Raw genomic sequence first — 23,693 nt, forward strand, 5'->3', positions numbered from 1 at the left:
TTGGACATCCTGAACAAGTGGTCTGGTTCCCATCTTCAGATGCACTGGATGATTCTCTCCTGTGCTGGCTACAGTCTTCCAACCTGCTGGGAGGCCGATGCTTTGGGATTCAGGATTGGATCCTCCTCACGAGGGATGCGGGTCTAAGAGAATGGGGAGCTATTACCCAGTGGGCACAGTTCCAGGGTAGGTGGTCTGCCCAAGAGGTCCTAATTCCGATTGACATTCTAGAACTTCGGGCTATCCACAATGCTCTGATTTAGGCATCCCCTCTACTCCGGGATCAGGCGATCCAGGTGCAGTCGGACAATGCCATGGCGGTGGCGTACATCAATTGACAAGGAGGGACAAAAAGCAGGGCCTGCATGCGAGAAGTGTCCAGAATACTCCTCTGGGCAGAAAGAAATGCAAGAGCACTTTCCGCATTCTTCATTCCGGGAGTGGACAACTGGGAAGCGGACTTCCTAAGTCGCCATGACATCCACCCGGGGGAGTGGGGACTACACCCTCAAGTTTTTCAACAGATCGACAGGTGGGGATGCCCACAGATCGACTTGATGACCTCTCGCCTCAACAAGAAGCTTTGCTGCTATTGCTCACGAACCAGGGACCCTCAGGCGAGCGCAGTGGATGCGCTGACATCGCCTTGGCCTTACCAGCTGGTCTACCTGTTTACTCCGGTTCCACTGATCCCAAGGGTGCTAAAGCGGATCAGTCATCAAAGAGTGGATGCAATCTTGATTGCCCCTGATTGGCCCCGAAGAGTGTGGTACGTGGCTCTTCTGGATATGTCCGTAGAGGACCCTTGGTCTCTACCGCTAAGAAGGGATCTTCTTCAACAAGGACCGTTCGTCTCCCCGGACTTACAGTGGCTTCGTTTGATGGCATGGATGTTGAGCGGAACATCCTAGCTCATAAAGGGCTTTCCAAAAAGGTCATTGCCACTATGTTGCAAGCCAGAAAACCTGTGATGTCAAAACACTATCATCATATCTGGTGGAGATATGTCTCTTGGTGCGAGGAACACACATATCCCTCTGCAGAATCACACTTGGGAAGGTTCCTGCAGGCTGGAGTGGATAAAGGCTTGCGCCTGGAATCCATTAAGGTCCAGATTTCAGCTCTTTCCATTTTCTTCCAGAAGAAGTTGGCTCTCTTGACGGAAGTTCAGACCTTCTTGCAAGGGGTGCTTCACATACAACCTCCATTCGTGCCACCTACAGCACCTTGGGATCTGGATATAGTGTTACGCTTTCTACAGTCCTCCTGGTTTGAACCTCTGATGACGGTAGAAGATAAGTACCTCACGTGGGAAACGGTGATGTTACTGGCCCCGGCTTCTGCTAGGTATGTCTCAGAATTGGGGGCCTTGTCATGCAAAAGTCCGTACTTGGGCCCTCATTCTGAGTTGATCGCTCACTAGCTACTTTTTGCAGCCGTGAAAACGCATAGTCGCCGCCCACGGGGGAGTGTATTTTCACTTTGCAAATGTGCGATCGCATGTGCAGTCGAGCAGGACGAAATTTTTTTGCAGTTTCAGAGTATGTCTGAACTTACTCAGCCCTTGCGATCACTTCAGCCTGTCCGGTCCCAGAATTAACGTCAGACACCCGCCCTGCAAATGCCTGGACACGCCTGCGTTTTCCCTACCACTCCCAGAAAACGGTCCGTTGACACCCATAAACGCCCTCTTTTCCTTGCGATCACCCGTGCAAATGGATTAGTCGCTAGAATCATTGCCCAGCAACAATGCTGTTTGTACCCGTACGACGGGCATGCTCATTGCGGTGCATACGCATGCGCAGTAGTAACCTGATCGCAGCGCTGCGAAAATCGGCAGCGTGCGATCAACTCAGAATGACCCCCTTGGTCTTTTACGAGAACAGAGCGGAGCTCAGGACTAGACAACAGTTCCTGCCGAAGGTGGTCTCCGCGTTTCACTTGAATCAACCTATTGTGATTCCGTCCGGTTCTGGCACTTTAGTAACATTGGGGGTAATTCCAAGTTGATCGCAGCAGGAACTTTGTTAGCAGTTGGTCAAAACCATGTGCAGTGCAGGGGAGGCAGATTTAACATGTGCAGAGAGAGTTAGATTTGTGTGTGGTGTGTTCAATCTGCAATCTAAATTGCAGTGTAAAGATAAAGCAGCCAGTATTTACCCTGCACAGAAACAAAATAACCCACCCAAATCTAACTCTTTCTGCACATGTTATATCTGCCTCCCCTGCAGTGCACATGGTTTTGCCCAACTGCTAACAAAATTCCTGCTGCGATCAACTCAGAATTACCCCCATAGTAACATAGTAATTGAGTTTGAAAAGAGGCAAAATGCCCATCACGTTCAACCTGTATTTTGTATTAAGTTGAGTTGATTTTACTGTACTGTACCTGCTGAAGAATGTTTTATGACTAGTTAACAACTACAAATCATGTTACACCCGGATTAACAACTTCAATATTTTAAATGTTGTAATCTTGGATATTCTTTTCAATCAGAAATTCATCCAATCCCCTTTTAAATGCATTTACAGAGTCCATTACCACTTTCCCTGGCAAGGAATTCCAAATCCTTATTGCCCTAACAGTGAAGAACCCTTTCCTCCATTGCGTGCAGAATTTATTCTCCTCCAGCCTCAGAGAGTGCCCACGTGTCCTAAACAGAGTTCTTTTGATAAATAATTCCTCTGATAACTCTTTGTAGTGGCCCTTTACATATTTGAAGACATTAATGTCTCCTCTTAGGCGCCTCTTTTCCAGTGTATACATGTTCAACCTAGAAAGCCGTTCCTCGTCATCCAGTCCCTCTAGTTCTTTAATCAGTTTAGTAGCTCGCCTTTGAACCCTTTCGAGTTCACCAATATCTTTTTTTTATACAGTGGTGCCCAAAACTGAACACAATATTCCAGGTGCGGACGTACCAATGATTTGTACAGCGCCAGAATTACATCCTCGTCTCTTGTCTCAATTCCCGGTTTTATGCACGCTAACACCTTGCTTGCCTTCTTTACTGCGCTTTGACATTGTATACGGTTATTAAGTTTATTATCAATGAGTACCCCCAAATCCTTTTGCAAAACTGTTACCCCTAGACTTTCCCTGTTTAATATGTAGGATGTAAGTTTGTTTTTAGTCCCAAAATGCATAACCTTTGCTCTTCTTCTCCTCCGGAGGCATTGGATGCTGTGTGAGCCTTGAAAATCTTTGTCAAGAGGACGGCTTGGATCAGAAAGCCGAATTCCTTGTTCGTGCTCTATGATGCGCAGAAAAAGGGTTGCCCTGCTTCTAAGCAGTCCATTGTTCGTTGGATTAGGCTTACTATCCAACAAGCCTATGCGTCGGCAGCCTTACCTGTTCCACAGTCCCTGAAGGTCCACTCTACCAGATCTGAGGGCTCTTCCTGGGCAGCTGCCTGTGGAGTTTCTGCTCTACAACTATGCCGAGCTGCTACCTGGTCGGGAAAGAACACCTTTGTGAAGTTCTACAAGTTTGATACCCTGGCCAAAGAGGATACCCACTTCGGGCTGGTGGGCTGCAGATGTCTCTGCACGTTCCCACCCATTCTGGAAGCTTTGGGACATCCCCATCGTACTAATATGTTCCCCAATATTCCTTATGGATGCTAGAGAAAATAGGATTTTGAACACCTATCGGTAAATCCTTTTCTCGTAGTCCATAAGGGATATTGGGCGCCCGCCTCTGTGCAGTGTTTTTCTGCAGGTTCTCTGTTATGCATTACCTGTTTAGCTGTTGCTGATAATTGTGCCAGCCGTTGCTGGCCCGGTTATGTTTTGGTGTGCTGGTGTGTAAATCTCACCACACTTATTGTTGTTATGTTCCTTCTCTCAAGTATGTCATTCTCCTTTGGGCACTGTTTTACCTATAACTGAGCTGTAGGAGGAGGCATAGAGGGGAAGAGCCAACACACCCAGTTGAAGAAATGTAAAGTGCACTGGCTCCTTTGGACCTGTCTATACCCATCATACTAATCTATTCCCCAATATCCCTTATGGACTACCAGAAAAGGATTTACCGGTAGGTTTTCAAAATCCTATTTTCTCTCTCTATACATCCTCAAGGTAAGCTCATTAGTACTTTTGGTTTCCAATATCATCTCTATGCTGATGACACTCAAATCTATCGTTCCTCTCCAGACCTCTCCCCTGCTCTCCTCACTCGTATCTCCAACTGTCTCACTGCTATCTCTGTTTGGATGTCCCAGCGCTTTCTTAAACTTAACATGTCTAAGACGGAGCTGATCATCTTCCTTCCCTACCGCATAACCTCACCTCCTACAATCTCATTATCTATTGATGGCACAACTATCTCCTCTAGCCCCCAAGTGCGCTATCTTAGAGTAATCCTTGACTCCTCCCTCTCATTCAAACTACACATTCAGCACCTCTTGCAAACCTGCCATTTTCATCTAAAAAATATTTCAAGGATCAGACCCTTTCTGACCCAGGATGCTACTAAGACTCTTATCCACTCACTGGTCATCTCCAGACTGGACTACTGTAATATCCTCCTGACTGGCATTCCTGGCAAATACCTCTCTCCACTCCAATCTATCCTCAATGCTCCTGCCCGGCTCATTTTCCTCACCAAATGCACTACGTCCACCTCTCCTCTCGTACGAGACCTTCACTGGCTCCCCTTCCCTTTCAGAATCCATTTCAAGCTTCTCACACTCACTTACAAATCCCTCACCCACTCCTCTCCCATCTACATCTCTGACCTTATCTCCCTTTACACTCCCACCCGTCCTCTTCGCTCTGCTAATGCACGCCAACTCTCCTGCCTACTGATTACTTCCTCCCACTCCTACCTCCAAGATTTTTCACATGCTGCTCCATTTCTCTGAAATTCCCTACCTCTCCCCCTCAGACTCTCCACCTCTCTACAAAACTTCAAATGGGCTTTCAAGACCCATTTCTTCACCAAACCCAGCCAAATCTCATCCTAACCCTCTGTTCCACACTCTCTATGTACCCTGTCTGTGTCACCTCTGTCTGTCTACCCCTCCCCTTTAGAATGTAAGCTCTCACGCGTGGGGCCCTCTTCCGTCATGTGCTTATCCTTTTTCTTACTTTAATAATCTTCAACTGCACCAAATCCAGCAGTCTTCTGCCACCTGATACTTATTTCAGTGTCTTCTGCTGATGTAGCTATGTTTATTTTGCCTGTACTTGTCCTACAGTATTTTGTCATCAACTGTAAGTTGCTGTTTTCCTGTTTTTTGATTATTCATTTATGTACTCTGTAATCGGGCGCTGCGGAACCCTTGTGGCACCATATAAATAAAGGATAATAATAAATTATTATTATTATTATTATTATTATTATTCTATAACAAATCTGTCTTTGGTACCATAGAAAGTTTCAGTCCATACTACTGGATTACTCAAATAATTATGGTTAATGTGACCCCTGTAATTCATTATGCTTTCTGAGAAATTATCTTGATTAGACTTGTGGGATTTTGTTAAGTGCATATGATTTTATTGAAACTTTTTACCTCCTTTATTTGCAGAATTATGGTTTGGAAACAGAAAATCTGAAAACTCTTTCTCACAAATTAAATGCATCTGCCAAAAACCTGCAAAACTTTATAACTGGGAGGAGGAGAAGTGGTCATTACGACGGAAAGAGTAGCAGAAAATTACCAAATGACTTCCTGACCTCTGTTGTAGACCTCATTGGATCCGCAAAGAGCCTTCTTGCCTGGCTGGACAGGTAGGATTTCTGTCTATGAATAAGTAATGTTTATATTTGTAGAGGAAATTATTCATGAATGGTTTTATGCTAACTAAAAATAGTAATTTCTGTTATATTGTCTTTGGCAAACCCCCAACATTTTAATAGGCCAATAAGGGAAAACTAAGTTAAGAGTAAATAAACTGTTTACTCTTTTCTTGTTGTTTGTAAATTCAGAGCATATGTGTACACAAGAGATCTGCAGAAATGCACATAACATCATTATGCATAAACCAACATAAAACCATGCAACAAATCAAGCAATTCGCTAAATGTTGCAAGCTACATTAATTTCACCAATGTTATTTTTAAAAAAAACTGCTGTAGGTTTATCAAACTAAATACTATAGTTTGTTTTTTATGTATGTGGTTCCTTAGACCTCATTGGAGCTGGATGTATTGCTACACATGAACCTGCTAGATTTCTAAAGGAAATTTCACAATGTAAAATGAACAGCTGTACTTAGCTTATTAGGATCTGGAGATGAATGAGATAACTTTGGTAAATGCAGGGATGGTTTCAGATTCCTAGAATACTTACAACATGTTTGACTTGGTTATGTGTAATAAGCATGGATGATTCTCTCCTGCCAGATAGTCTCATAGCTCCCAACATTACGGAGGACAACAATCGCTTTAGTCCCTGTTTACAAACCCACTCTGAAGCATTGTTATCACATCTTCAAAATTAATAATAAATGATTGTCAGCTCCAATTGCTTCATTTCCATGAATATGAAAGTATCCCTCTAGTTGCACAGCTAAGTGAAATATAGTTTCCTCCTTTTGTAAAAATACTTAGCTTTGAATGTATGTTCATTACTCTCCACTAATTTCAGTAGGTTTATTTGGATGTTGTGTTTAATCTTATTACCAAATGATAAGCTTAACTGATGGATGCACATGCAGTCAAAATTAAATTATATTTTGTGTTCATGTTGTTACATTGATAATCAGGATATTGCACGGTTATTTCATTTGCCATCTATTCAGCTGTGTAGAAGAAGTAAAGAAAACCATTTCCAATTATATATTTGTAGGTACCATTATTCAGTTAGTAATTAAGGCAGTGATGCACTTTTTTTGTATCACGTCATATGCAGAGCCGGATTAACAATGGGGCGGATGGAGCTGCAGCTCCAGGCCCCCCCATTGAAAATAGGCCCACAGCCTGCCGCAGTGAAGAGGCCCATAACTGCCGGCATAACAATGAGTCACACAGATTCATTGTATGCCGGCGACAGACAGTGCTGCCGCTGCGGCTCCCAGTCTGTAAATCCCGGCCAAAGCTGGAGGAGGGGCATGTCTCCTCTTGAGCGTCCCCTCCCCGCAAGTTATTGAAGTGCCTGGGCGGAGTGGAGGAGGAGCCACTCTCCTCTCTACTCTCAGCTCCTCCCCCTCAGACTTCAGTGCTGCTGAATATTGAGGATGGCCACAGACGGGGAGGAGGGGCACCGTAACGGCCTGCATGCACACCGCACGTTGGCCAGCACCCCCCTGGCTGCCTCCCGCTTCGCACACCGAGCTGGCCCCTTCAGCCGTCTCCAGCTGCACGGTCCCTACACCACTCTGGACACCCTCCACCCATCACCCGCACGGACTATAATGTATCCACGTAACATTTGACAGTGTCCTGATCCGTGGGGGGCTCTTCCAGCTGTATTTAGATTTTACAACTAAATTCTGGAATTTGATGCAAAATTGGACCTTTATGACTGCGAATTTGCATGTACCACTGCAAAACCTACATCTGTGCCCCTGAGAGTTGCATATTTCCCCGTTTCATACACTCTTGAGGAGCACACGTCCTATCATTTTTCTGTTCTAAGCCAGAGTAGCAAGTCACTACTATTCACACAATATGGCCAGAGGTGAAGATACGCACATCTGTAGAGCATATCTTGCCTGAATGTGCTCTGTGCATGCTCCAGTAACGGGTGCTCCTAAGTACCGTCAATGCAGATACATGCACAATTTGATTTCAGCTATACAGTACTTAAGAGTGACAGGGCCATATAGACGGGTCCGGGTAATAATGGGAACATAGCTACATCTGGGAGGCATAACCCTGCCATTAGAATAAAGAATAGGGAACTTCAATTTGTGCAGATTTGAAGCAGCGATGCGCGTCTTGGAGGGGAGTAAATCTCCTACAAAGCTTGCCATGACCCCCCCAGGAAAATAATACCAGCACCCAATACTGTGGCAATGATTTATTACTGGACGTTTTAATGGGGCGTGGTATGGCTGACCGATGGTCTCCTGATCGCCGGTCAGCATACAGACGCCGGGATCCCAGCAGCATACCGACGCCAGGATCCCGGTGGGGAAGGGGGAGTGCAGCAAGCCCCTTGCGGGCTCGGTGGCGACCTCTGATCACCGCCGGTTCTATTCCCACTCTATGGGTGTCGTGGACACCCACAAGTGGGACTAGTCCCTGTTGGTCGGCATGCCGACTGTCGGGATAGTGAGGGGGCGGGATGTTGGCGGAGGTCATGTGACCATCGGTCTCTTGACCGCCGGTCACATGAATACCATCCGTTTTAATGTAGGCACAGTGCAGCGATGTTGCAAATGCAGGCTATGCAGAGCTGAGCAAAGCATTTGCACATATTATAGGGCAGGTGCAAGTCCACTGGGATGCTAAGGGGGAAGGGGGGGTTTGTAATGGGCCCAAGCCAGCTGTGTAGGGGAGGAGGAGAATGCCCCTTCCTTGGCGTGCAATGTATGTCACTGCACATACTTGTTTTTCTTTTCGAACTCCCATCACTTGGCCGGCCATTACTTTCTACAATCCAGCAAGTCCTCACTGGTGGCGATGATTACTAGTAAACCAGGCAGTAGAGATGTTAAACATACAGGCACAGACACATCTCTGGATGCATGCTACTCGAAATATTGGCGCATATTATGTGGCCACGCCCCTATATTTTTGACACGCACCTTCGGTGCGCACTGTCCCTGTTTTCAATGGGGAGAGGAGGGGGGGGGGGGTGCCAAAGCACTCGTTTGCCCTGGGCACCACAAGGACTATAACCAGCCCCAACTTCAGCATATACAGAATATGAGGGAAGGGGGGCACACTGACGCATATACAGACTAGGAGGGGAAGGTGGCACACTGACGTATATACAGACTATGAGGGAAAGGGGGCACACTGGCGCATATACAGACTAGGAGGGGAAGGTGGCACACTGACGCATATACAGACTGTGAGGGAAAGTGGACACACTGGCGCATATACAGACTAGGAGGGGAGGGTGGCACACTACTACACATACAGACTAGGAGGGGAGGGTGACACACTGACGCATATACAGACTGTGAGGTAAAGATGGCACACTGACGCATATACAGACTAGGAGGGGAAGGTGGTAAACTGACGCATATACAGACTGGGAGGGGAGGGTAGCACACTAATACACATACAGACTAGGAGGGAAGGGGGGCACACTGATGCATATACAGACTAGGAGGGGAGGGTGGCACACTAATACACATACAGACTAGGTGGGAAGGGGGGCACACTGATGCATATACAGACTAGGAGGGGAGGGTGGCACACTAATACGCATACAGACTAGGAGGGGAGGATGGCACACTAATACACATACAGACTAGGAGGGAAGGGGGGCACACTGATGCATATACAGACTAGGAGGGGAGGGGGGCACACTAATACACATACAGACTAGGAGGGAAGGATGGCACACTAATACACATACAGACTAGGAGGGAAGGGGGGCACACTGATGCATATACAGACTAGGAGGGGAGGGTGGCACACTAATACACATGCAGACTAGGAGGTAAAGGGGGCACACTGATGCATATAGAGACTAGGAGGGGAGGGTGGCACACTAATACACATACAGACTAGGAGGGGAGGATGGCACACTAATACACATACAGACTAGGTGGGAAGGGGGGCACACTGATGCATATACAGACTAGGAGGGGAGGGTGGCACACTAATACACATACAGACTAGGAGGGGAGGATGGCACACTAATACACATACAGACTAGGAGGGAAGGGGGGCACACTGATGCATATACAGACTAGGAGGGGAGGGTAGCACACTAATACACATACAGACTAGGAGGGAAGGATGGCACACTAATACACATACAGACTAGGAGGGAAGGGGGGCACACTGATGCATATACAGACTAGGAGGGGAGGGTGGCACACTAATACACATACAGACTAGGAGGTAAAGGGGGCACACTGATGCATATAGAGACTAGGAGGGGAGGGTGGCACACTAATACACATACAGACTAGGAGGGAAGGGGGGCACACTGATGCATATACAGACTAGGAGGGGAGGGTGGCACACTAATACACATACAGACTAGGAGAGAAGGGGGGCACGCTGACACATATACAGACTAGGAGCGGAGGGTGGCACACTAATACACATACAAACTAGGAGGGGAGGGGGGACACACTGACGCATATAGAGACCAGGAGGGGAGGGTGGCACACTAATACACATACAGATTAGGAGGGGAGGGGGGACACTGACGCATATAGAGACTAGGAGGGTGCACACTGATGCATATACTTTTAAGGACACACTCCATTTCAGTGGCCATGCCCCCTTTTTAGGTACAGGCAACAGTAATCCCATCTCGTTTCCCATATCCCCACTTTAAATTCCCACTTCGACGACCACTGTATGTATGTGTGTATGGGTCTGTTGTTCTGCTTCTGTATTAAATGGTTGAAGATAGGCATTAGCTATGACCTCCATGGAGATACCTACACCCATGGCACAGACCACACCCCCTATTTAGCCCACCCCCACCACAGCACTTGTCTCGCCTCCGCACACAATAGGCCCTTCATACATTTCGGCTCCAGGCCCATGTAGACCTTAATCTGGCACTGGTCATATGAATGGTATAGGAAACATTTCTGGAGAAAGGCCTTAAAATACTAAATCTGCACTTGTGGTGTTTTGTTTGTAAATGTCCCATAATGTTCTTAACATGATATAATTGTACTATGATCAAAAGACTTCAGCTAGATTTATATGCTGATGTGTTCATTTTGAGGGCTTTTTTTCTAAGAAAATTATGTACAGTATCTTAATAGAAACATTTACAAATCTCTGCATGAAATCCATGGTATTGCCACAGGATGGGAATCAATATTCTGTGTTTAATATTCTTATGCAGTTCTTTGTGAGTCCATGTAAACTCACTGCAGTTCAGCACTATACTATATGTAATGAAATGATTTGTCTCCTTTTGTTACCCGCTATCCTTCTTGTATGTTTAAGTCCTTCTCTTGCCTTAGGTATTGCCACGCTGATCAGGATGACATTGATAACCTTAAAAAAAGATGGATAGGGCATAAACTGGATAAGTAAGTGATCCATAAAATTATTTCATCAGTTAATAAATACTTCCTTTACAAACCGATAACTTATGTGAAACAAAGACAATAATTTGGTACAATGGGGGTAATTCCAAGTTGATCGCAGCAGGATTTTGTTAGCAATTGGGCAAAACCATGTGCACTGCAGGGGAGGCAGATATAACATGTGCAGAGAGAGTTAGATTTGGGTGGGGTGTGTTCAATCTGCAATCTAATTTGCAGTGTAAAAATAAAGCAGCCAGTATTTACCCTGCATAGAAACAAAATAACCCACCCAAATCTAACTCTCTCTGCAAATGTTATATCTGTCTCCCCTGCAGTGCACATGGTTTCGCCCAGTTGCTAAAAAAAATCCTGCTGCGATCAACTTGGAATTACCCCCAATGTGTTTTTGTTTTTTGTTTTTTATATAAGAATGCGCTTTTTAAGCTTACTTACTTACTTTCTTCATCTACTATAGATGTATTATGTGTACTTTACTTATATGATGGCTATATTGGCATGTAAAATACTGTACTACCTTTTATACTCTGCATGTGCTCCATAAATGCATGTGTGTAGTCCTATAGCAGTTTGTGTTGCTTCACATATTGGACCGTTTAGTTTCTAATACAATTCTTAAACTGTGACTGAAACAAATCACTATTTATAATCTCAAAAAGTCACATTATTAATTCTATTTTATTTTTGATTTGTACTAGGAGCAAACATTCCATTTCCATGCCCAGTAACCACAATTGTTATTGCCGCGCGAGCTCCCATCTGAAGTGACTGGAGCTATTCAATTGATGCCCATTATCACGGCAGTCGCGCATATTGGTGTTGGGTTTTGCCACGTAAAGCAGTTGAACCCAACTAAATGAATGGGCGTGATTGTGAAAAGTGCCGATCGGGTGCCCAAACAGGTACCTTTTCTCACATTTCAGCTCACCACTCCAAGGGGGCACGAGCTGAAATGACGGTGGCGGCAGACAGGAGCAATAATTTAATAGCTCCAACAGTCACGCAGGAGTCACAGCTGCCGGCGCTAACAATTGAATTTCCACTCTACAGTATGTGTTATTTTTATTTAAGGTGGGGTGCGTGGAGATACTGATTCATCTAGTAAACGTCCATGTGCTGCAGGGACTGGTACATCTTCTGTTTAGAACTAAAAGCCCAAACTGGCTTCACTGGGGGCATTACAGTTGTCAGTCCATGCAGGTGTCTTTAAAGCAAGTTCAGAGATGACCAAACACCTTCCATTGTGCAACATAGATTGCATCGCCTTGCTACCATCACTTCCGGGACCCCTAGCCACTGCGCCCTGCAAAAACTATAGTCTGCTACTTATTTGTTCTTTGGTTGCCCAGAAATAAATAGTCACAGTCCCTAAGAATATCAACTTTAGATCAATAGAGCATTGCGCTCAGTTTTTCCCCAATTACATTTTATAGTAATATTTATGGCAATGGTTTATTTCCTTGCATCATTTTGCAAATCGTTAGTAAATATATGTTTGGGGTGTTGTTGCTAATATGCAAAGCCTGTCCATTAAATCTGCTTTTCAGGCAGCCAGTAGAGCATAGAAGGGAAACCATGGAACTTTAGCTATGCAGATAGCAATGCAACGCTTTGCCAGATTAAAGTGATGTGGGAAAGTTTTAAATGCTCTTTAAAAAATGACAGACTTGCTCTTTCTTCATATTGTAATATATTATAGACCCTGTAAAGGTTATGTAAGCATTCAAACCAGGTGTTATGAGGTCATTTCTTTCCCTTTACCGTTTTATAATGAATTCATTACATTTGTTAGAATATTGATTTTGCCTTTAGGATTTACTACATTTCTATTTCTGATAAAAGGCAAGAAGTTAAGGCCTTACACCAATTAACATTACGATAATATGACAAATGTACTGAAAATAACCTGAATTTCAAAGAACTTATTAAAGAGAAATGTTAGGCGCAGGGCCTGATTATAAGGGTTCCAGCCGCCCTAGGTTAATACAGAAGTGGCCGTCCCCTTCCCCACCCACCACCGCCACTACCACCACCAATTTATTCGCTCATATTCAGCTAAAAATCAGTAGTTATGTGTCAGAATTTACCACAAATACAAATTGTATTTCTTCTTACTACTTTAGGTCTTCCCAGCAGGCTCCCGGCAGCATGAGTTATGTGTTAGCTGCAGGTGTAGTCTGTGGGCTTAGCCTGATCTTGTGAGATGTGGTAATCTCACGAGACCAAGCTGAGAACAAGCACTGCACTAGGGCAGCTAATAGCATCGGATTTGCTGTTAGTAGCCTGCGTATCTTAGCCTGGGTGTTAGTGACAGACAGGGCCCACCCCCTTGAAACCAGGGGTGGCTCCCGATGACAGCTTAGTGTAGATGAGCGGCAATGGCAGAAATAAGCAGCACCATTGTCGCTTAGAGGTAAACCCCACCCCCAAAATGAATTAATCTATTGTGCCCGCGCTGCACACCCCCAGAACCCAGTGCTTCAGGCAACAGCCTGGTCAGCCTATTGGTTGATCAGGCCCTGGTTGGGCGTCCAGCCTATCTGCAGTGTCTGAGTAGTGAGTATAACATCATGCGTGTTAGTGCTATAGTTCATCTTTACTTTACATTTACTGTACGTGAGGTCACCTGAATTCTCCCAATGCAATCAGTGATATCTATATCCTTCACCAATTAATTGCCACCTTACTTCTGTCCACCAAGAGTACATTTGGTGAGGAGGTGTTTCCTCTTTCATATTGCTTTTATCCCATGACAGTTTGACCATGTAATAAATATGCACTGAATAAATATAACAAGTGAAATGGGCTTTCTGCAACTTGAATAGGTCCTCACTGGCTGCACCGTATCTGTGCTAAAAAAGTTATTGGTCCTGGTTTTGCCATAAAATGTAGATTGTAGACAAGCCAGAGAAAAACGATCTTGCATGGCTCCAGGCTGCAGGTGGGCTCTGGTGCTGAAGTTGAACCAACTTGGGCTAGTTAAAATTTAATTGAAAAAAGATCACAGTGTAGCATGATGATGTAAATCATTACACTTTGGGGGTATATTCATCATGAAAAAATTGTGAACTGAGAATTTTTAGTTTTCAATTCTCAGCTTTCTCAGTCCCAATTTTGTCAGTATTCATCATTCCTGCCTACTAAATGTATCACTTCAGAAAAACTGCTCCTTTTGCGGAGACAGTTTTTCGAAAGTGATATAGTTTGATGACTGTCACAATTTCTACATCCCCGAGAGAATGTAGAAATTGTAACATTTAAAGGATAATGACTATGCCCCTTGATGCCAAGCTGCTGATTATATGAACTTCTTTTATGTACTAGCGAGTTTTGGTTTAAATTGACCAGCTTCTTGTATATAGCAATGACAGATTACAAACTATCTTGATGTATATGTTAGAAATTAAATATTTACAAGATTGCAAATCTCCATGGCTCCATTTGATAGCTATGCATCTTCTGACCAAGGACGGTCCCTGTTATAGAAACTAGGTATAGACCGGCAATTATACATAAAATGTCTATCGTAGACTATTCTTCATTCATACGAATACTCCAAACACACTCTAAAGAAATAACTAACACTGAGAACTGAATAATTTTGCCAAATAAAACTGTCAGCTTTATTAATAAAATGGTGTGGTGGCAAGGAGGGACAGCCTATTTAAATCAAGTCCCTTTTTATTTAGACTTTACACCTTTTATTGTGGCTGACCAACTCAACTCATAACTTCAAAACCACAAGAAGAGGCAAGGGCCCAAATCCAGCCCTGCCTCCGTTGCATCACAAGGGGCAATATGGGCCCATTTGCCACCACTTGTGTTAATTAACCTTTACCGGGAATACTGTGGCCAACTCTCCACTCAAGGTATTCCCCAACTGCAAACCAAATGGTGCTCCGGTGTCTACCCACTCCACTGGAGACTGAATCCCATGTAGTCTGATGGTACTCCGGCCCCGCTTTGGATCAAACTCCACTACCTTCGCATCTCCTGAGCACCTATAAACCCTTTTTAACCACAGCCACAATTTTCAGGCCATCCCAACCCACCACAGTTTCAACTAAACCCTGCCACCATACCTCTAACCTTAAGAAAACTCAACTTACTTACCCTCAAAAAAACTCCTACTATCTACCTGCTAATCTCCCAACTATAGACAGAGGCCATCAAGTCCCCTAGAAAAATTTCCATACCCCTCAAATTTAAATGAATACCATCAGCCATGTAAATCTCAGGTGTAGAAACCAAAATGGAGGGATGCAGGACCACAAACCCCCAGTTCTCATGGCCTGACCAATGACTGAATTGACTCGTTGGCAGCCGGCCTATCCGTACCTATCCATACTAAACATGGGACAATGTCCGACCATCCCACACTTAGGAAGGGTATCCTGTTCTGTACACTAACTAGGTCCCTAGCCATAGTTTTCTGGAGGTCCAGACCCGATCTGTTGGTCAAGTAGTTTTCCTCGGCATGAAACACCACTCTCAGCAGGCATCCTGACCTCTGAAGCTGCTGCCAAAATAGGGGCATGACACAGGCCACTCACACCGATCCACCTGATCAGCTCCGCTTTAGGGGACTGCAGACACTCCAACCCCGATCTTTCACCATGAAAACATACGAGTGCCCCACAAACCAGTTTGGACACTAATCCAAACGCCAATCTGAAAAACATAATAATCAATCTTCAAACAACATTCGCACTATTCCAACTTGAACAAAATAACTCCAACAGTAACATCACCAAAAACCCCACCTAAACCCTTTATTTGCTTTCTAGTATGGTGAATTTTAACAGTTAAACTATTTTTAAATTGGACTCTAAGGTGTAGTTGAACAGGTAGGGGATGGGTGGGGGGATGTGAAGAACCAGACATGACGAGAGGCAAAAAACACACCTGCCAAGCGGGTTCAAACCCCTGGACTTAAGGCACTTGACAGGATAAAAAATTCCTCAAGACCCCCAAATACAGTATGTGGCTAATACCTCAAGTCTGATTTGATTACCAATGGTCAAAACCTGATATTTTTCCAAAATACATCAGACTTCCACCTGCCAAGAACTCTAGTTTGCTCACTCGAATGGCCCTCTGCAGCCGCTGATGTCGCTGCACCTATCCAAAGCGAATGGGTACTGTATTTGGAGATGGGCAAACCCATCATGCAAATACAGCATTCCATAACCCACCGAATTGATATTGAGTAACCGGCACACCATCCCCATGCTGCAACCAGGGACCTGGAACATCAGTCCGCACTTTCAAATATTCCCCTGCCAGAGCTACTGGGCAAATCTCAATATCATCAAAGCTTCTCAAAGCCACCCAACACCCTTTACCTGACTGATCGGTTTTGGAACGCTACACTTTGCACCATAACATGCAATCTTTCAGCAAAACATGCTCAAGAAGCTGGTGACCTTGCTCCTTTTGATGATGCCACCAATACTCCAACTCTGAAAGCCCCCAAAAAAGCCATAATGAAACACAATTTACTGTAAACAAAACTACTTCATATTCTGAGAAACAGACTTCTTGCAATACGTCCGCCATGCGCCGCAAAATTGGAATGCTTATTGGTCTGTGTGAATCCTGTACAGGGGGCATAGCTCGTGCCCACTCTTTCAATTCTCTAGCTAAAAAGGACAGTGAAATCATGCCGGCCTTTAAGCCTCAAGAAATAGGATAGTGCAGGCAGTAAACGTGCCACTGACCCTCTTGACTTCCCTTCGATAAAACATTTCTAAACCTAATCCAACAGCATAGCATAATCGCTCTTACCTTGATCACGACATATGCATACATTTCTCTCCCACTCCTTCACTGCTGCTCTATATGCCCGAAGAGTAGAAGGTGCCAATGATCTTATTGCTAAACCCTCCAATCCGGCCATATCACCTGCCAGGAATAAGGTTGGCAAGAGTCACCAGATACATTCGCATCCGGCACTAATACCCTAAACCTGTGCCACTCAAAACGTGATAGAGCATCTGCCACACCATTTTGTATGACTCTTTTGAGGGTGCACTCTTAAAATTGAATTCTATTGATCAGAAATAGATGAAAATCTTAAAACATTATTTTAATTTAAACTATTAAAATATGGTATCCAAAATAACAAACAACAAACAGACATACAACACATAACATAGAATACTTGGTCACAAAGTGTAAGTATGTGAGATATTCCTGAATGAATTGATACGGACCAAGATTGCCAGTACTACAGACTGGTGATATTGATTGAGGCTCAAAGTTTATGCACCATATTGTTAAGGGTTACGCAGATGTTGATAAACAATATGATGCCACATGGAGGATAAAGTTAGAATGACATCAATAAGGCTAAAGGAAGATGAGATCAGTGATTCTGCTGTCAGCGTTAGGCATGGAGTCTGAGGCTGAATGAGGGATTCTACTAAACTTGGTATTCCCAGGTGGTCTCCCATCCAAGTACTGACCAAGCCCAACACTGTTTAGCTTCCAAGATCGGATGGTATTGGGCGTCTACAGTGTGGTATGATAGTAGATATTGTGGATGCTACCACTCCTTGGATCACTGATGAGAGATCACTTTAGGAGAAATTGTTGTTATAGGAGAAAAAGTAGAAAAAATCCATAAGATGGATCTGCTGCCACTGTTAGGCGGAGATAGGAGTTAGGCACGTAATCACTCATGATATCACTCTGGATCAATGGTGAGAGTCCACGAAATCAGAAGAAGAAGAAAAGGATGAGAAAAAATAATAATGAAATGCACTTTCTGGCATGAAAGTATAATAACCCTAAATTAAATACGTTAGGCAATAAAAAAAGTATCACCTGTTAATAATTAGTTGTAGGTGTGAATAGAGCCCTGTTCACATCATGTGGATGCAGGGGTCCTGATTGTATATTACCTCAATTGAGGCTGTATATAGTTGTTAATAAACACGCAGATTCACAAACGGTTACTACCCAGTTTTGTCACAGGGCGATTGATAAAGCCAACGTAATGACTAGGTACAATGACCAAATACTAAACCCGCTTTTATCAATAAGGATGATGATACTTAATCAATCAGTGACGGTGTATCTAAGTAATCCTTATGTGTCCCAAGTGTGTTGAGATCTAAATAGATGCAATGACACAATCAGTAAATCCCTATAAACTTCAGCATGTGCAGTCCCGCAGTCCCCCCCACCCCCCGTAAGGAAGGTTCTAAAAAATCAAAGCATAAATACAGCTCTTGGGTATACCGCAGTGTCGGATCACACAAGTGGTGCCAAATCTGTCCAGAGAGGGTGAGTGTTGCGGAGATGGGACCAGCTATAGTATTGGCAGGAGGACGGATGACCGGTTTCGCCCACGCACGGGGTTGATCACTTCCTGGTGAGCTGACGGCCCGCCCAGTGTGCTTTAAAGCTCTGTTGGAGTAGTGACGCCTGTACATATGTGGGCCGGGGGCAGTGTCTGTATCGACGTGCCCCAAAACCCAGTGAACCAGCCGCATCAGTGAACAACTGCAACTCTACATTGGATCTGGGTTCAGACTGACAAATGCGAATACCATTTGAAGTGTGTCAAAAACTCTTCCCAAATATGCAAATCCCTATGAATTTCCTTAGTTAAACAAATAAAATGGCCCGGCCTCTTAACACCAGCTGTTGCTCTTTCTAACTTCCTGCAAAAAAAACCTTTCCCATAGGGATAACCCTACAAGTAAAATTAAGTGAACCCAATAATGATTGAGCCTGCTTTAACGTCGCTTTACCATTGGCCAATGCCACCACTATATCATCTCTCAAATGCCCTAATTTCTCCATGGCCACACGACAGCAGCCCACAACCGTATTAATTTCAGTGCCTAAGAAGGTCAAAACCGATACCAGGCCAACTGTCTTTTCATCCACCACCGGAACCCCAAACTCCGAAAACAATGACAAGGCACTCGCTAAAATACTTCTACAACTGTCAGACTCAGCTGGGCCCATGAACAAAAAAATCATCCAAATAGTGCACTATTCCAGACTTGCCTGAATATTCTGAAATACACCAGTGCAAAAAACTACTAAACTTTTCAAAATATGAACAAGATATAGGGCCTAATTCAGAGTTAATCGCAGCAGTAAATTTGTTAGCAGTTGGGCAAAACCATGTGCACTGCAGGGTGGGCAGATATAATATGTGCAGGGAGAGTTAGATTTGGGTGGGGTGTGTTCAAACTGAAATCTAAATTGCAGTGTAAAAATAAAGCAGCCAGTATTTACCCTGCACAGAAACAAAATAACCCACCCAAATCTAACTCTCTCTGCAAATGTTATATCTGCGACACCTGCAGTGCACATGGTTTTGCCCAACTGCTAACATTTGCTGCTGCGATCAACTCTGAATTACCTCCGTAGAACATCCCATGGGAAGACATTTGTCCACATAAAAACCATCTGCTAGGCGAAATCCCAAATAGCGGAAAAAAGCTGGATCGATGGGCAACAAACGGAAAGCCGACTCTATGTCGATCTTACTCATCAGGGCTCCTTTACCAAAAGACCTCACCTTCGGCAAATGCCTCCTCAAAAGACTGATAAACTACCATGCTCAAAGCCTCCAGAATAGCATCACTAACTGAAGATCTAACTGGACATGACAAATGCTGAATTAATCTAAACTTTCCCGGAGTCTTTTTAGGAACAACACCAACTGGGGACAAGATCAAATCGGACACTGGAGGCGAAATAAATGACCCTACCATTCTACCAAGAGAAACCTCCTTATCCACATTTTCCATTAAAATTTCTGTAAACTGCTCAGCTGAGCGCAAATTTAGTGCCACACCTGAGTAAACCTGACCCTCAATAGGCAAAGGGATGCCCTTAGAAAAACCCTTCCTCAACAAATTGGCGTCTACTCTATTTGGCTATCAATCTAACAAAAAAAACAATTTATTTAACATCACTGGAGTAGGAGCCCTACTTAGAACCGGCAACTGCGGGGACATGGTTCTGCTGTCTGCTGAAACCTCCTCTACCACCTAAGGACCGTGTGCAGTCCTTAATGGGATGTGACCCTCCACAGCGGATACAAACATGCCGAAAATTACACCTAGACCCTAGGGTGCCTTGCCCATTATTAAAAGTATAACACCTACCCTGACTACTCTTTCCTGATGTCCACCTACTACTGGAACCAGCACGTTTCTCAGTAACCGCTTCTGAGCCACCTTTCTGTGGTTGTGTAACATCTACAAAAATGTCAACATCTTCTTTTCCAAAATCCAAAAAAACTCTACCATGCAGCTTCCTGCAAAACTCCTCGTTATAAATCCTCCAAGCTAACCCACGCCCTTATCTCGCTAGCTCATGTAACAAATATGGGTGTAGTAGGGTATGCCGGCGGCCGGGCTCCCGGCGGCCAGCATACCGGCGCCGGAATACCGACCGCCGGCATTCCGACAGCTGGGCAAGCGCAAATTACCCCCTTGCGGGCACGGTGGCATGCTACGCGCGCCACCCTATCTATTCTCCCTCCAGGGGGGTCGTGGACCCCAAGAGGGAGTAAAGGGGTTGGTATGCCGGCTGTCGGGATTCCGGCGCCGGTATACTGTGCGCCGGGATCCCGACAGCCGGCAAACTGAAGACCACCCAACAAATACGTACAGTATACTTGATTACATTCAAATGCTCCTGTGGTCTAGTCTCCAAATAACAAGCTGAAAAAACCAACATAGCTTTCGAATATGACTTGTATGCCTCCTCCCCTATACCAGATTTCCTTTTGGCAGCAGCTAACGCCTTCCTAGCTTTGCTTGTTAATGCAAACATGTTAACATACCTGCCCTCGCGTATGCAATCTTTTATTCTGGGCCGAACGCACCTTAAAACAGCCATGTTAGCACATCGTAGAGAATCCTCTGGACCCTCCTCCTCCGACATGCTAGAACTGCTGTGCTTGCACTTCCTTTTATGCTTCCTTTTGCAACCACTGCTATCACTATCCTCTGAATGTGAGGACTCAGTAGAAGATGTGGATGAACCACCCTCATTCCTGCACCTACGCCCACGCTTACGTTTATCAATAGGTTTCTGCTTGCATGATTTCTCTGTAACCACTGATTTATTAAGGTAGCTGCTTTCCGCACCCTCCTGTCGCGCCTCATTAAGACCATAATCAGACTCACCATCCAACCTTCCACAATCGCCCTTGCGGACTCGACAGCAGCAGCTGACTCAGCGGAATCCTCCTGTAGATCATAATCGATCACAGACTCTGCAGGAGAAATGCAAGGGGACATTAGAAACTCATCATGAACCTCTTGACCTTCCCTTTCCCTACGTGCTCCTGTGCCTGAACCAGCACCTGCTGTTTCCTGCTTCCTTTTCCTTTTCCTGTTTCCTTTATTCATATTAGACCCTAAATGCACATACTTTCTCAAATCTTTCCCACCTGCACAGCCAGCTGTAATAACGGGGACAAGTGCTGATAACACTGAGATGCATATAGAAGCCACCCCAGACGGATTCCAGCCAGCAGCTTTACACCCCCCAGTCTGACGACTGCACCCTGAATGCGCACAGCATCTGCATATGACCGCCCAGTGGCCGTGAGTCTGCCTGGTGTCCCCTCAGAAACATCACTTCTGCCCCACACACTCGGGTTCAAATGCACAGCTCTCTGCGGTACATTTGCATTAGCTCGGCTCGAGATAACCACGCACTTACCAACGTCTCATATACCCCCATTGCGGCCCCTCAGACTGGCCCTTTCCCTACTACCCATGCCATGCGATGCTCCCAATCCATGCACCGCTATTTGTTTACCTGCAGCCCGAGCTTTCCTTCCAGACTGCACACCTCTAGAAAGTCCAGACCTGCCACGTACACCTCTGACCGCCATGGTCTCCTGCGGGGCGACTGCGACGAACCTCCGGGACATGCAATCCTGAGGTGACCCCTCTTGCAGCTAATGCACCTCGCATCACCCCACTCCATGACACCACCAGAGCACCAACACTGCGGGACATGTCACTGTCAAGCTGTACGTCAATAGCCGTAACACCGCTATGTCTGCCACCTGAGTGTGTCACAGACGTACTAGGCACCCGACCTCTGTGTGACGCAGCACCGCCCGTAACCAAAGCTTTCTCTGGAGGTCGAGCCCAACCCCTGGCGGTGGTCCTACTACCCTTATTAGATCACCCCCACCTTTTTCTTGAACAGTCCTACCCTGCGTCACTGGCTTCACGGTGCCTACTCCTCTGTCTTCCATAAACCGGAGAGGGGGACCCACGGCACGGCTGGGCCTCGGCATGTTAAGCAAAGAATAGATTAAATTAAGGAAAGATTTGAGAAAAAGAGGAAAAATAGAAAAGAGAAAAGAGTATGAGAAGAAATGAAAAGTACAATAAATTCCACAATTGTAAGCTATTCCGTACAGCACAAACATAGAGCACTTCACTGCTCAATTTTCATGAGGAAAAGAGGGAGAATCTAATCAATCCTCACCTCATAAATACTAATCCCCGCCCATCACCTGATTTACCAACCTGCTCATAGGCCAACCTATAACCATGGTAATACCTACACCTGTTGCCACTGCTTAGAAGCATACTACTCAGAATTTTATGTCACTATGGACATATAAAATGTCCTCCGTTCTCTTTCCTTTCAATAGCCCCAAATACAAAACAAAATGAAAAATAAAACAATAAACTATATTGGGTCATTCAGTGATTAGCTAGTACTTTATCTCTTACAATTTTATCTCTCTCCAGGCTTTGATAAATACCCCCCTAAGTACCTGGATCTTATTCCAAGGGCTATTAATAGTATGCCTTTGCCCTTTCATACATGGGTATGTTTAATTTAGTCAACTTCCCTGGATGTTGTAGGACTAAAAATAATCTCTAGCCGCAGTCAGGTATAGTGTATATATTTTTGAGCGCGTTTTTTTTTTATTCTGAAGCATAACAAACAATAAAACAAGTATTGTCAGTGATGCATAAAACACAAACACTACAGCAGTAAAACAAAGTAATGTCAGAAGTGAGATCTTCTTAGTGAAAGATATACTTTACCATAAAAGTAAACCTAGAACATGAAGAACCGTATAGTACAGTATATTTTTATTAACAGTATTGTATTGCAGGGCATCCAGTATCTACCGTATTTTCATCAGATGCTAAATATTACAGGGGGTGCAGTGTAGTTCTCTTCCCACAAGCCAAGTACACACTTTGCGCTCAGGCCCATCTGTTTAAGCATGTTTTGCGAAATGCCAGAATCAAGTGAACTTGCAGTGATAGACCTACTATTGTACTTGACTGGGTACACACTTATACCCCTTTTGCACCAGCAGCTTTGAACACGGGTTATTGGCATACGAGCGTGCATAACCCGTGTTCCTGTGCGGTGTGAAAGGTACCAGGGGCAATATACCAGGTTGAGCGACCTGGTATTTCAACCCTGCTAGCGAGCAGGGATGAACACGTGTTCAACCCGGCTCGCTGTGCGGTGTGAACGGGAGCCGGGTCAGTGGGACCCGTTTCCCGTTCACAGTGTGTGGT

General features: G+C 44.8%; 1 protein-coding gene, 1 long non-coding RNA gene and 1 pseudogene across 6 annotated transcripts in view; 1 reads left to right on the forward strand and 2 right to left on the reverse strand.

Annotated features, from left to right (window-relative positions):
• The window catches only part of CNKSR2 (connector enhancer of kinase suppressor of Ras 2), an 805,595-nt gene that overhangs the window by 195,803 nt on the left and 586,099 nt on the right, over positions 1–23,693 (forward strand). For all 5 annotated transcript variants that reach the window (XM_063955759.1, XM_063955760.1, XM_063955761.1 and 2 more), the window contains exons 3-4: positions 5,532–5,734; positions 11,062–11,130. In XM_063955759.1, coding sequence (XP_063811829.1) covers positions 5,532–5,734; positions 11,062–11,130 — 272 coding nt within the window. The remainder of the gene's footprint in view (positions 1–5,531; positions 5,735–11,061; positions 11,131–23,693) is intronic.
• The window catches only part of LOC135049833 (uncharacterized), an 87,192-nt gene continuing 72,891 nt past the window's right edge, over positions 9,393–23,693 (reverse strand). Inside the window, exons 2-3 of the long non-coding RNA XR_010241488.1 lie at positions 21,309–21,397; positions 9,393–11,095 (exon numbers count right to left, since the gene is read on the reverse strand). This is a non-coding gene — a long non-coding RNA (uncharacterized LOC135049833). The remainder of the gene's footprint in view (positions 11,096–21,308; positions 21,398–23,693) is intronic.
• Positions 17,564–17,682, reverse strand: LOC135051496 (5S ribosomal RNA; annotated as a pseudogene).

This window comes from Pseudophryne corroboree, chromosome 2, assembly GCF_028390025.1.
Source record: "Pseudophryne corroboree isolate aPseCor3 chromosome 2, aPseCor3.hap2, whole genome shotgun sequence".
NCBI lineage: Eukaryota > Metazoa > Chordata > Amphibia > Anura > Myobatrachidae > Pseudophryne > Pseudophryne corroboree.